Source organism: Anarrhichthys ocellatus, unplaced genomic scaffold, assembly GCF_004355925.1.
Source record: "Anarrhichthys ocellatus isolate YVR2014 unplaced genomic scaffold, GSC_Weel_1.0 scaffold50, whole genome shotgun sequence".
NCBI lineage: Eukaryota > Metazoa > Chordata > Actinopteri > Perciformes > Anarhichadidae > Anarrhichthys > Anarrhichthys ocellatus.
This window is the reverse complement of record NW_022280080.1, coordinates 2,612,948-2,625,406: the sequence shown is the minus strand read 5'-3', so window position 1 is coordinate 2,625,406 and position 12,459 is coordinate 2,612,948. Positions and strand designations below refer to the sequence as shown.

At 39.9% G+C, this 12,459-nt stretch overlaps 1 protein-coding gene across 2 annotated transcripts in view; it reads left to right on the top strand.

Annotated features, from left to right (window-relative positions):
* The window catches only part of LOC116395821 (inactive dipeptidyl peptidase 10-like), a 134,179-nt gene that overhangs the window by 115,064 nt on the left and 6,656 nt on the right, over window positions 1-12,459 (top strand). Inside the window, exons 10-23 of one of the 2 annotated variants that reach the window (XM_031869969.1) lie at window positions 502-599; window positions 688-811; window positions 901-936; window positions 1,787-1,894; window positions 3,158-3,249; window positions 3,335-3,382; window positions 4,551-4,672; window positions 6,237-6,284; window positions 7,319-7,417; window positions 9,118-9,187; window positions 9,585-9,779; window positions 10,593-10,647; window positions 10,748-10,847; window positions 11,243-11,301. In XM_031869969.1, the coding sequence (XP_031725829.1) occupies window positions 502-599; window positions 688-811; window positions 901-936; window positions 1,787-1,894; window positions 3,158-3,249; window positions 3,335-3,382; window positions 4,551-4,672; window positions 6,237-6,284; window positions 7,319-7,417; window positions 9,118-9,187; window positions 9,585-9,779; window positions 10,593-10,647; window positions 10,748-10,847; window positions 11,243-11,301 (1,254 nt within the window). Of the gene's footprint in view, window positions 1-501; window positions 600-687; window positions 812-897; window positions 937-1,786; window positions 1,895-3,157; window positions 3,250-3,334; window positions 3,383-4,550; window positions 4,673-6,236; window positions 6,285-7,318; window positions 7,418-9,117; window positions 9,188-9,584; window positions 9,780-10,592; window positions 10,648-10,747; window positions 10,848-11,242; window positions 11,302-12,459 lie in introns of both variants that reach the window. The other variant, XM_031869968.1, reaches the window with a different exon arrangement.

Below are 12,459 nucleotides of genomic sequence, written 5' to 3'. Positions count from 1 at the left end.
TTCATCCATCAGATTGCTTACCTGTCATGTAATATGTGGCTAATAACACCAGTAGAACAGAATGGATCCATTCCAAGAAGCTATTGTGCCTCCAAAAGAGCAGAAAGTGAAGGGTTGGAGAAGACAGGAATAACAAACGGTACAGATAAGCGGGCATGAATGTGGAATTAATATTGTCATCCTAGATTTCCCTTGTCATGTAGACTAATGAGCATCATTTCTGAGTGAGGTGTAAGATGAGGAAAATGACGAACTCGGCCCAGGGCCTGTGCAGCATACAGCAACACAGTTTGTTTCCAACTTCTTTCATATTCTCATCATATTCTCTGTTAAAGTCTTACTAGCAATGTATGGCAGCATGTAAAAATAGAAAGCAAGTGCGGCGTGTTGCTCAGTGCCTATTTTTATCGCTAGACTGCACGCAGTGTGCATCACGGATATTACGTCCAATTAGATTACGCCTGTGAATGCAATTGTACATTTGTACTCTTTTCACCCCAGATGGGACAAATCAATCCCACCGCCAGACTCTATGTTGTCAGTCTGGACGGCAGCTCCCTCACAACTGAGCTGAGACCTCCTGACAGTTTTGAAAAGAGGTATGATAAAAACACATTTTAAATAAAAAATAATGTTTGTTATTTTTTGCTGACTACTAACCATTACCATTTGTACGTTTTTACTTAGTGAGTACTACATCAGCATGGTGAAATGGGTGACACAGGATAGGCTGAGTGTGCGTTGGGTGACTCGAGCTCAAAACATGTCAATACTTTCACTGTGCGATGTCACAACAAGTGACTGCACCAAGGTAGGGACATTATCGGTGAGACTTCTTTAGTCTTCTACAATTTATTTATAGAAGTGTTATGTACTGACTTCATCTTTCCAACTCAGAAGCATGTGGAGACGTCAGAAAAGTGGCTTGATCGTCAGGTGAGTGTGTCAGTCCATCATCATTTATAAGCCTATCAATATTATAGACTGTATGTTAGACGTGAATGTAATCAACGTGGGTTTTGGTCGTCACCATCATGTTTTTTTGGAACCAGAAGTGACATGAGAGGGTGAAGCTAAGTATCACCCAAAGCTGAATAAGACATTTTTAGTGGATGAAAATGTTGAAAACGTTCATGAACTGAAAACACACTGTGAAACAGACTAAGTTGTGAGACATAAGATAACTCCCAGACCGGAGAATGTTGTGGTGGAGACCTGTCAATCACAATGTTGCCCCGCCCTAAATCATTATGGTCTATTATAATCTAAATGGACCATAATTTACCAAATGAACATCATGCTGTATTGAAGAAGACTTCAAACTAGAGATTGAGACCATAAACTCATGTTTACAATGTTTACTGAGGTAATAAATCAAGAGAGAAGTAGTCATTTTCTCATAGACTTCTATACAATCAGAGGATTCGCCCCCTGGTGGACACTAGAGAGAATGCATCCACATCGGCTTCACTTTTCAGACAAGGATGTTGCCGCCCCGATATATACATTATTTAGGGAACACTGTTCATTTTTCTATGATGGTAAAATATAGTAGTCGATCTCAAATGCGTTGACAATGACAGGAAGGTAATTCTTGCAGACCACCAATGCTAAAGAACAAACCTGTCTGAGTGTTTCATGAGAAAAGCCATGATTTATTTAACCTATACCATTATTGCACATAACTTTATCAGCTTTTGTCCTGTTCCAGGCACCTGGTTCTTCCACTAACCACTACTACCTAATACTGGCAGGGTGTATGTCTGCTGTTCTTCTGTTTTCCCAGAATGAAGAGCCAGTGTTTTCCAAGGATTGCACAACGTTCTTCATCACTATGCCCTTAAGACACGGTGGTCGCGGGACATTCAACCACATCACCATGATCTCTAACCAAGTAAAACTATTACGTTTTAATAAAATAAACGACATTGAGTTAGGTGAATTTACTGTGTATAATATGAAACTTCTTGGGTCTATTTATTTTTGCAGTCATATTATCTGTCCTAAGGCTATTCCAATTATTCACACTGCTCATGCAGTTTTCATTTTGAAGTCTCATCATTTTAAACTATAAAACTAAATTTCCTTAAACACTAGAGAATTAAGAATACATTCAGTTGAATAAATTAATGAGAGTACAGTAGATGCACCGGGGGCACTTGGTTCTGTGCCAGATGAAGTCAGTTTCTGGAGATAATTTCTGAGAAGATTGAATGGCAAGGCAAGTTTATTTATATGGCACGGTTCTGCAACAAGTCGATTCAAAGCGCTGTACAGAAAACACATTATACAATACAATTAAAAACAGTCATTCAAATTCCAAAAGAATAGAAACTAAAAACAAGCTAAAATAGAACAGACCGGTATAAAATTCAAGAAGTAAAGTTACTCTGCTGCGTAAGAAATGATTTAATAAAAGGCAACGGCAAACCGAACAGTCTACGGCATAGATCTAAAAGAAGTGAGAGTTAGCTTTCTGGGAGTTTGTTCCAGATATATGGAGCATAGAAACTGAACGCTGGTTCTCCATTTTTAGTTTTGACTCAGGGGGCAGACCTGTCCCAGACCACCTGAGACATCTGGATGGTTCATAATGTAGCTGAGAACTAAACCATTCAAATCCTTGAGAGGAATTTTGTGTAAAAACCTCAGAACTGGACTTACGTGATCCACTTTGTTGTACTCAGTGAGGACTCGAGCAGCAGCGTTCTGAATTAGCCGCAGCTGCTGAATACATTTTTTAGGTCGACCTTTGAAGACACCGCTACAGTAGTCGAGTCTACTGAAGATAAATGCATGGACAACGTTTTCCAAATGTTGCTGAGACAAGATTAAGGTGATATAAGGCCAACTTTGTAATTGTCTTAATATGGCTGTTGAAATTCATGACTCCACTGAGATTACTGGCTTGGTCTGTAGTTGTTAACATTACCGATAGCAGGGCGCTGACTTTTATCCGTACCTGCTTGGCTCCAAAAACAGCTACCTCAGTTTTGTCTTTGTTTAATTGAAGAAAATTCTCGTACATCCAATTGTTGATCTGGTAAAAGCAAACAACTCACAAGTGCATCCCTTTAACACCATGTTGGTTATGTGAGGTCATGTTGACATGCTTTGTCTGCTCTGGTGTTGCGGGATTCTTTCTCGTGCTTCTCAGTCTGAGGGTGAAGAGGTCAACCTCCGCCACCTGACCTCAGGAAGCTGGGAGGTCTCTAGAATTCTGGCCTATGATGAGAGCACAAACTCACTGTAAGCATGCAATATTAACACCATATAATATGTGACATGACATACAATACAATATGAACTCTCCAATAACAGGTGTGTTTTTCAGTTATTTCCTAAGTACAGAGGAAGGCTCAACACAACGGCAGTTCTACAGGTACCATGTTGATTTGTCTTTATTATAGAAGTAGAGAGAGCACCTTTGTTCATTAAAGTTACTGTGAGGAACTTTTAACTGGTTATGAAACAGTCTCAATTTAGTACTGACAACTCTATATGACCTAGAAATGTGAACGAGACCATCAGCGAGAAGATTGGCTATTTCTATATCGTTAATGCTTTTCATCGGTGCCACCAAGGCGCATTTGGCACAAAATCAGATGGATCATAATTCAGATTCAGCTGAATCTGGAGGGAAGGGAGACAGAACCAGACCTGAGTGGGGCAGACTCTTAAACCGTGCTGCAGTAAAATGAGAGGTTCTCCAAAGGAACTCTGGTGCTTGGAAATTCTACCGCTTTTGTCCACAAGGGGTATCAAAAGCAACATAAACTGAAAGTTCCTCATAGTAGCTTTAAGGAACAGTTTGACATTTTGGGAAATACAGATATTTTCTTTCTTGTAAAGAGAGTTAGAAACCACTCTTTAATTATTTTATTGTTAAAAAACACTTTAATTATGTATTAATGGCTATAATCACATTTAATAGCCATGTCCATTCAAGTGAGTCATGTACCAAATTTCCAACAAATTGGCCAAAGAAAATGCTTATTAATATGCATTTCCATTGACTACTGTTATGTAACTATGAGATGTTGGTTCATTGAGACAAACCGTTTTTTCTCCAAATCTGCCATTAAAGCATTACAGAAGAAGAGAGTTTACATCAAGAAATCAGCAGAAGCCAAATCTCAAACGTTCGAAAAATATGTGGAAAAGCTGATGGAAATATGACATTTCTGTTTGTTTCATGTATTAGTGAGAGGAATATTAGTCTGCTCAACGTTACCAACAGTTTTCATCACTCCAGCTAATCTACGGCTTCAGTGGATTCTTTTCATGCACCAAGGCATGTTTTCAAACGATACACAAACTTTTACATCTCAACTTTTTTTTCAAGCACAATATATATCCATAAAAAGAAGCGTTAAACTTATGCGTTAAACTACTTATGCGTTAAACTACAGTGTAATACGTATAAATGACTGCATCGTATTATGGCACATGTTTCATTGATTTGTCTTTTGCTTGAAGGATAGAAACATGCTGCTTATATCAGAAGTTGTAAATCTTTTGAACTTCTTTTGTCCTCACACACCTAACAGAGTCTCCACACTGGATCCATTTCATAAAGAATGCCTCACCTGCTCCCTCTTCAAACCAAAGTGCACCTACTATGACACCACCCTCAGCCCAGACTATCAACATGTTCTCCTCCACTGCAGAGGTAACGCCTCATTATGACCAAAGCAGAGACATCATAGCTGAGTGTGAAATGAATTCACAGCAATGTTTAGCACCTGGTTCACCGTCATATCACATATTCACTTGGCTCTAAACTATTCTCAGAGAGTTAATTAATCATTGAATAAACTTTGTATCTTGATTATGTTCATTTTGAGAGCTCTCAATCGTAATCTTCCATTTCCGCTAAATTGAGTCAGTGTATCACATTAGTTCATTAATGACAGCTAAAAAGTGAAAAACAAAGCCGGCTACACACTATTTATCTTAACAATAAATGCGAGAGAGACTACTGTATGTAACTCAATGGATCATGACATGGAAACATTCCGAGTCTCCCGAAGTGTTTCTTCCGGCATGCCGAGCTTAAGCCGGAGCTGGGCTGGGTCATGTTGGCTGCCTGAGATGTGTTGGTGATGCAGAGCGGACACGGACAGCTGAGGCTTTGCTAGCTAAGCTGCAAAAGCAACATGCTCAGAAGATGTTGGTTCTCTTTGGATCGACCTCCATACGTGAACAAACATTCTCTGTGATGAAGTTTAATTAATCCAGATCCTCTCTCACTGACCATCACCTGTCAGCTGTCCTTCACATCTCACCTCACACATTCAACCTGACTTCAGCCACTCCTTCACTGAACTGACAAACAGAAAATTAGGTCATTGCACTACAAACAATAGTAAGAAAAGTACCAATTCATCAGAAACATGATCCCTGTCAGTGTTTTACTATTATACTGTATATGGATATTACAAATGTTTGGATCATTCTTCCTGCTGCAGATGTTTTAGGTGGAGCTTATTTTAACTATTTTGTACTCTGTTGTTCAGTTTGGGGAGTTAGGAAAGGTTTGAAAAGTTATAATGTGCAAAGTAACTAAAGCTGCCAGACAAATGTAGTGGAGTAAAAAGTACAACACTTCCCTCTGAGATGTAGTGGAGTGGAAGTACAAAGTTGAATAAAATAGATATACTCCAGTAAAGTACCTTGAGTTTGTACATAAGTACAGTACTTATAGCAAATATACTTAGTTATGTTCCACCACTGATCATAATATTTACTCTTACCACTCACAGCTTATGAAAACCATACAATGTACTTGTTATAAAGAGGTGGAATGACATAGAGCAGGATTGAGTTCAGTCTATTGGTCCGTCCCTCCACAACGGTCCCTGTTTCTCATGGGAAAAATAATTGCCCCCCTAGCTCTAGACACTTAACTCTAAATTGCTTCTGAAGGCTGCTCCTTCAGCGTGTGAATGTGTATGAATGTTAGTTAGATAGTTAAGAGTCCTGATGTGGGGGTGAATGATGACATGTATGGATGTATTGATGGAGCTTGTGGTGCTCAAAATGGCAGAAAATGTCACGTTGAACTCAAAGCAGATTGATCTAGTTTGATACATAGCGCTACAGGTAAGAGGAAAGATATGTATTTTTGATTTTTTTGGGTGGACAGTCACTTTATGGTCAAATGTGTTACAGTTCTGATAAAATGTGTGATAAAGTTGCATTCCCCGATCTAAAATATAGACCCCCCCCCACAGGTCCTGGAATACCCCAAACTACTCTTCACAGACTGAGTGATATGAACAGTAAGTAGGCACTAACAGACTCAACCACTTCTTCAATCAATTGCATCATGTATATTTATTCACTATGTTTGGGTGGAAGCCGATTTTCTGCATTAATCAATCGAATTTACTCAAACTCATTTATGTAAATGAAGTCACTGAGATCAATAAATCGGTCATCTTCGTCCTCTCCTGCAGGCTCACAGATTGAGGGGTGTTGATGATTCCAGTCCTATTGTATCACACTAAGTTACCATGCTGTTTGGCCTTGATTCCTTGTTAGTTAGTCAGTTTCCTGACTCGTGGGACTTTATAAGTCAGTTGTTTGCTGTGGCGGCTGATGGAACATGTTCTAGGGCTGTGCCACATCCAATCAATTTCAGCAAACTTCCCAGTATGATTTAATGCAAAAAAAATGTAGGTATCAAACACGTATTACTACTTTGCAGTTAAATATTTAACATTTATTCCAACATGAAAAAAAGCAGTAAATAACACTTTGACAAACACGTCAGGACATCTTATATTTGTCTCCCTCACAGGGAATTCAGTATAATATAATAATATATATATCATATAATAATATTCTGTATTATATAATAATATATATATATATCACATAATAATAATCACTATAATATAAACATACACATGACAGGTGCTTCATGTCCCTCACTCCCTAACTGTCCGTGCTGGATCTGTCCCCGTTGCTTTAAAAAGCTAAATAAGTTATTAGCGTGACGTCCTCCAGCTAGCCAAACCTGTCTGGTGTAGGCCTACAGCTACTAGAGAAGCTTTGCATGTAGGCTACTGCTTCCCTTTCCCGCTAGTCTGCTGTCTGATTGTGAGGTCAGGCTGATCTGGGATCAGCCCTATTGGCCAGCCGCCACTGGTTGTTTGTTTGATAATGAACGTGAACAGAGTTTTGATCATCTCGGCACACTTTATAGAACAGCAGGACATTGAAGTGAAGGAGTTATGGAGGGTTTTGTTTAGTTATTGCAGGTATGAGTTTCCTTCTAACTAAAGTCATTCTTCTTCTTGCCCTGTCACAGAGCACAAGACTGTGGAAAGGAACGCAGCGTTAAGACATGCGCTGATAAACAGGGGGATACCCAATTGGGAAAGAAGAACCGTACAAATCAACAACTTTGGTAGGACATACTGTAACAATCATCTTCAATGGTGACAGTAGTGATGGTTTCCAGCCCAATACGTACCCATCAGCTGGACAGACAGGCTCACTCACATCTGCACATTCAGGATAAACACAACTTGAGCAAACAGGTGCACAGCTTTCTGAGCTGATTATGAAACGAAGCCCTGTATCGTTTCAATTGGAGGCGACGGTTCACCATATGGCTGCCTTTTTCTAGTCTGTGTTTACCATTAGAGACAATGTGAAACATATTAAAGGCCTTTCGAGACAAAACAAAGTCAGATGGGAGCACTGACTTCAAACGCTGCATGCACAAAGACTTATTTTTCACATGAACCACCGTGTTTGTTTCAGCTTTATTTAGGGAGTTTGAGGATTTTCATAGAACCCTTTGATTCATTCAGGTAAGTTCAGGCAGTTTAGCCCCAAAGACAAAACGTTCATTTAATACGCTTCATCTTCAGTCCCCAGGTCCTTTAACAGGTCTGATAAGCGATATTCTCACTTTTCCTCCAGTGACAGTGCCGTCCTCCCATCTTTGCCCGGCTCGTTCACACCAGTTAACACCTCTGACAACCATTCCTCTTCATTTCAACCACTCTCACATCACATCACTGTGTGAACATAAAGGTTCTAAGGTTTTCTGGCGTGAAACATGAACACATCTTTGAGTTTGACTTTCTAGTCTGACTATGAAGCAAGGAATCTCCATCCGTTTGTCTCTGTGTGTCCTTCGCATATCTCGAGAAACATCCGATTTTCTTCACGTTTGCTGGCTGTATTGCTGGCGGCCCAAGGGAGGGCTTTCTCTCCTTTTCTTTTGCCTTATGTTCTGATGTTTTTAATGGTTTAATGTGAAGCACTTTGAATTGCCTTGTTGTTGAAATGTGCTATACAAATAAACTTGCCTTGCCTTGTCAAAGTTGTTGCAATTTGGACACGTCATGTGCTATATTAATTCACTTTTAATATGCAAGCAAGCAGTGCTCTGTGCAGCAGCTACCAACAACGCTGCAAGCAACACTTCCGGAAACCAATCAATTGGCCCAATCCAAGTGGACACGCACTCCAAGCGGCTACGCTTTAAAGACTGTGTCAAACCTTAAGTCAAGCAAAATCATTCAAAATACCACAACATTCTCAACTCCACCGCAACAACTTGTCAATGCTTGGTCAGTGCCCCTTGGCATCGGAGATCGACGCACTAGGTCCCTAAATATACACTTGTTACATGCATAGTGTCCTTTCAGAATAAACTTTTAATAAACTTCCCTCTTCACAAGAACTTTGGTTTTACGCAACAAAACCACTAATTTAGGTATAGGAAAAACGCATGGTTGAATATAACTTGACTTACTAGCGTCTCGCCTGTGACTAAACAAATCACGTGATAGACAAGTGACAAACGGGACACAAACACTAGTATGCCGAGGGGCACTGACCAAACGTCAGTATTTGAAGAGTTGAACGGGTTGAAGCAACTAACTCAGGAAAAACTATTTTTTGCTAAAGTTCTCGCGTTGATTTTTTTTTACTGTGACTGACTAGTATGGACTTCTATCGTGCTGACTATGCATTTACCTTAAAATCTCTGGCCTGAATGTTCAAATGAATGTTATGTTATGTAGCAGAAATTGTATATTGTATGTATATGACAATAAATTAAAATCTTGAAATTGTGTTGTTTTTTTGCAGCACTTCGTCTGGAGTTGATTATCCCAATAGGTTTGGATGAAACAAAGGAGCACCCGCTGTTACTGATTCTGTATGTCATTTTATTTTCCATTATATTGAAAAACAATGCAGAAAATTTTTATTCTATAAAGTATTAAATAAAGAAGCTGAGAATCAAATGCTTAGTAAACAAGCTGGAAATGTGTGCCCTAAATCACAAGTTCACAACTTCCAACAAAGATCAAATTTGAAGGGTCGTGTGATGATGATCATGTACATCATACCTCATTGTTAGGTAGATACATGCAACCAATGAGAAGGCACTGCAAGTAGATAAGGTTTTGTTTGAAGTGGTCACGAGCCTAAAATGTTGGGAACTACCGATCTGAATCATGTTTTACACATGAACCAACATGTTTATTTATTCTGGCTTTATTTTGATGTGTTGAAGAATTTTTGTGGACTAAACTCATACCGTCCTCTCACAGGGACAGCGCCCCCGGTGGTCAGGCTGTCATAGACCGCTTCTCTCTCAGCTGGGACTCGGTGCTGGTCAGCTCAGACAGCGTCCTCGTGGCTCGTCTGGACGGCCGGGGCAGCGGCTTCCAGGGTCAGAGGGTCCTGCACGAGGTTCACCAGAGACTGGGAACTGTGGATGTTCAGGACCAGATCACAGCTCTGGAGTAAGCTTCTCTTTTGTTTCTGAAAATGAGTCGGTTGATTGTATACAGTAGGTTCTCCAAATATGGCTGACATTGGTGTTTGTGTTTTTGTATTGAAGGTGCTTTATGTGTTGATATGTATTTTAATACACTTCTTCCTGCTGTTTCCCCGTAGCTGTGCTCATTTAAAATAGGACAAGTCTTTATTAATCACAGGAGAGAAAAGTTTGTTGTTGCAGCAGCACAGGGAAATAAAGAAGAAAAGATAAATAGGGCAAGTAGAAAAGAAAGAACAAGAGGTATAAAATAAACTAAAAATTACGAGGTAAATTGATAGTGGAAAGATGAATATTCATAATCATATCATATAAATGGTAAAACAGTTGGGATTAAATATTTTAAAAGATGGCTAATACTGTATAAATACTGCGTATAATGTTTAAGTAGACTGACATATGGGTCACATCCAAACTGTACCAACTGTTACTGTGACTTGGTTTTACACGGGACACGAGCGCTGGTCTCCTGGGTGAAGGTTCAACCTACTGCTCTAGACTTTCTCACTCGTAATACTACGTCAGTTGCTCTGACCATATCAAATTGATGCTGATGGGTTTACATTGGAGTTAATTGAAACCCCGGTGTGTCTCATACAGATGCCGAGGGGTACCTCGGTATAAGACCAAGCTGTGGTATTTGATGCTTTGGGTTGCATCTGGCTAACTCAGACTGCTACAGCTAAATTAGTAAACCAAGGATACTCTTTTACGGTGTAGTCTCATTAGGAAGGCATCACTTCATTTTTGCTGTGTAGTTAACTCTTTACATTTCCAGGCACCTGGTCAGACTACCCTACATCGATGGCAACAGAGTTGGAGTTTATGGAAAGGTAACATAGCATCTCTATCTAATAAATCAATAACCACTGAAAATTACTTCTGTTTCTTGTCCAACATTCTCTTAAAGCAGCCATGTTGTGTTTGTTCCAGGCGTATGGAGGATTTCTTTCTGCTCTCCTGCTCCTGTCCCACAGTGCCATGTTCCGGTGTGGCATCGCTGTCGCCCCCATAACAAACTGGAGACTCCATGGTATCATAGAGCGATGGAATATCATACATACTTACAGTAGCACAATGATCTGAATGTGTGGCCTATAAATCCAAAGCGTGACAAAGACATTCAAACAGCCAGTAAAACCAATTATTCCATAGTTGGTCATCAATGTTGACATGTATTCATTATCAGATTTAAGCTCTACTCCATGGTGATGGCATTTGATTTACAAAGCAACATTAAACAACTGGACCACCGATTCTGAATGTCAAACCAACCTAATAAGGCTAATAAATCGAGCGGAGCAACACAGTGTCCAATGTTTAGTGAAGAAGTAATACTGAAAGGCATTGGAAGTGTTGTTATGAATGAATAGTGAGTGAATTAAAACAATCACAATGTCTCTGTTTCCCTTTGTCATCCTTTTAAAGGGTCGGCCTACACCGAGAAATACTTTGGCTTCCCGGCAAAAGAGGATCACAAATACCAGGTAGGAACGTGCTTTTATTTTCACAACGGCAGTAGCTGTTCATGTAGAGAGTATACAGCTCGAACACATGCTCATTCTTCTCTCTGTTTGACAGGAAAGTGTTCAGATCTCACTGACAGTATTAAAGACAATGCTGCCCACACCTGAATGCAAACTACACTCTTTTATTCTGGCATTCGACGTGAAAAAAAGAGACGATTTTACTTCTGCAACCAGCACAAAGTGGGAGCTTTCCAAGCACACCTGTCATTTACATTCATATGAGTGGTATTGTGTAGAGAGGCTGGGCGAAGAGGAATCCCAAAAAAATTGGAGAGAGTGGCGATCATTGTCCTCTCAGCCCGTCACATTTGATACAGAAAGATGCTGTCTTTTATCGTTGAGTTTGTGTTTCTGGAGAGATAGAAAGTCCGATCATGTCGTTCTCCTCGTATTGCCTGTTTTCATTTTTGCAACACAGTGATCTGAATACGTTATGTTTGCACAACGTTGCTAACTGTATCGCGAAAACACGACACAAAAATCGCAAGATTGAAAAGAGTAACAGAAGCAGCAATCCGACCCATTGTCTGTCATAGCATATTTTAATTGTTGTAGTTTAAAACTCTCAGTTCACTTTCAGCTTCTGACTCAACAAATGAATTTGGAAACTTGTATGGTTTTTGGCTTCGTCCCGAGCAGACCTTTTTCACATTTGCACATCATAGCAGGAGAAGCAGGTGTAACTGATGACATTAATCATGGCTGCCTGCCGGCCTCGGGGCCCAGGTTGAGCCCACGCTGACTCACTGGCTTGGCTCAATGAACCTGAGACACTGTTGATGTGATTCATTACACCTGTGCTCTTTCTGCTTTCACAAGTCAATATGTCTGCTGTGAGACAGGTCTACTACAATGGCTGCTGGATTCCACAGATTTGCACTGTCGACTACGTTCATCTCCATAGCAACAGCGGCTGAGGCTCATGGGTACTGTAGTATTCGGAGACATCTGCTGTCCCAAACCGGAAGAAAAGAGATGATCTCTCAGAGACAGTGTTGAAATGAATGGCCATAACATAAACCTATAGAATTATTACATTATCCCGGATACTCCTGGACCCTAAACAGCATATATGGATGTATCATTAAACAACATATATGGATGTATCATTAAACA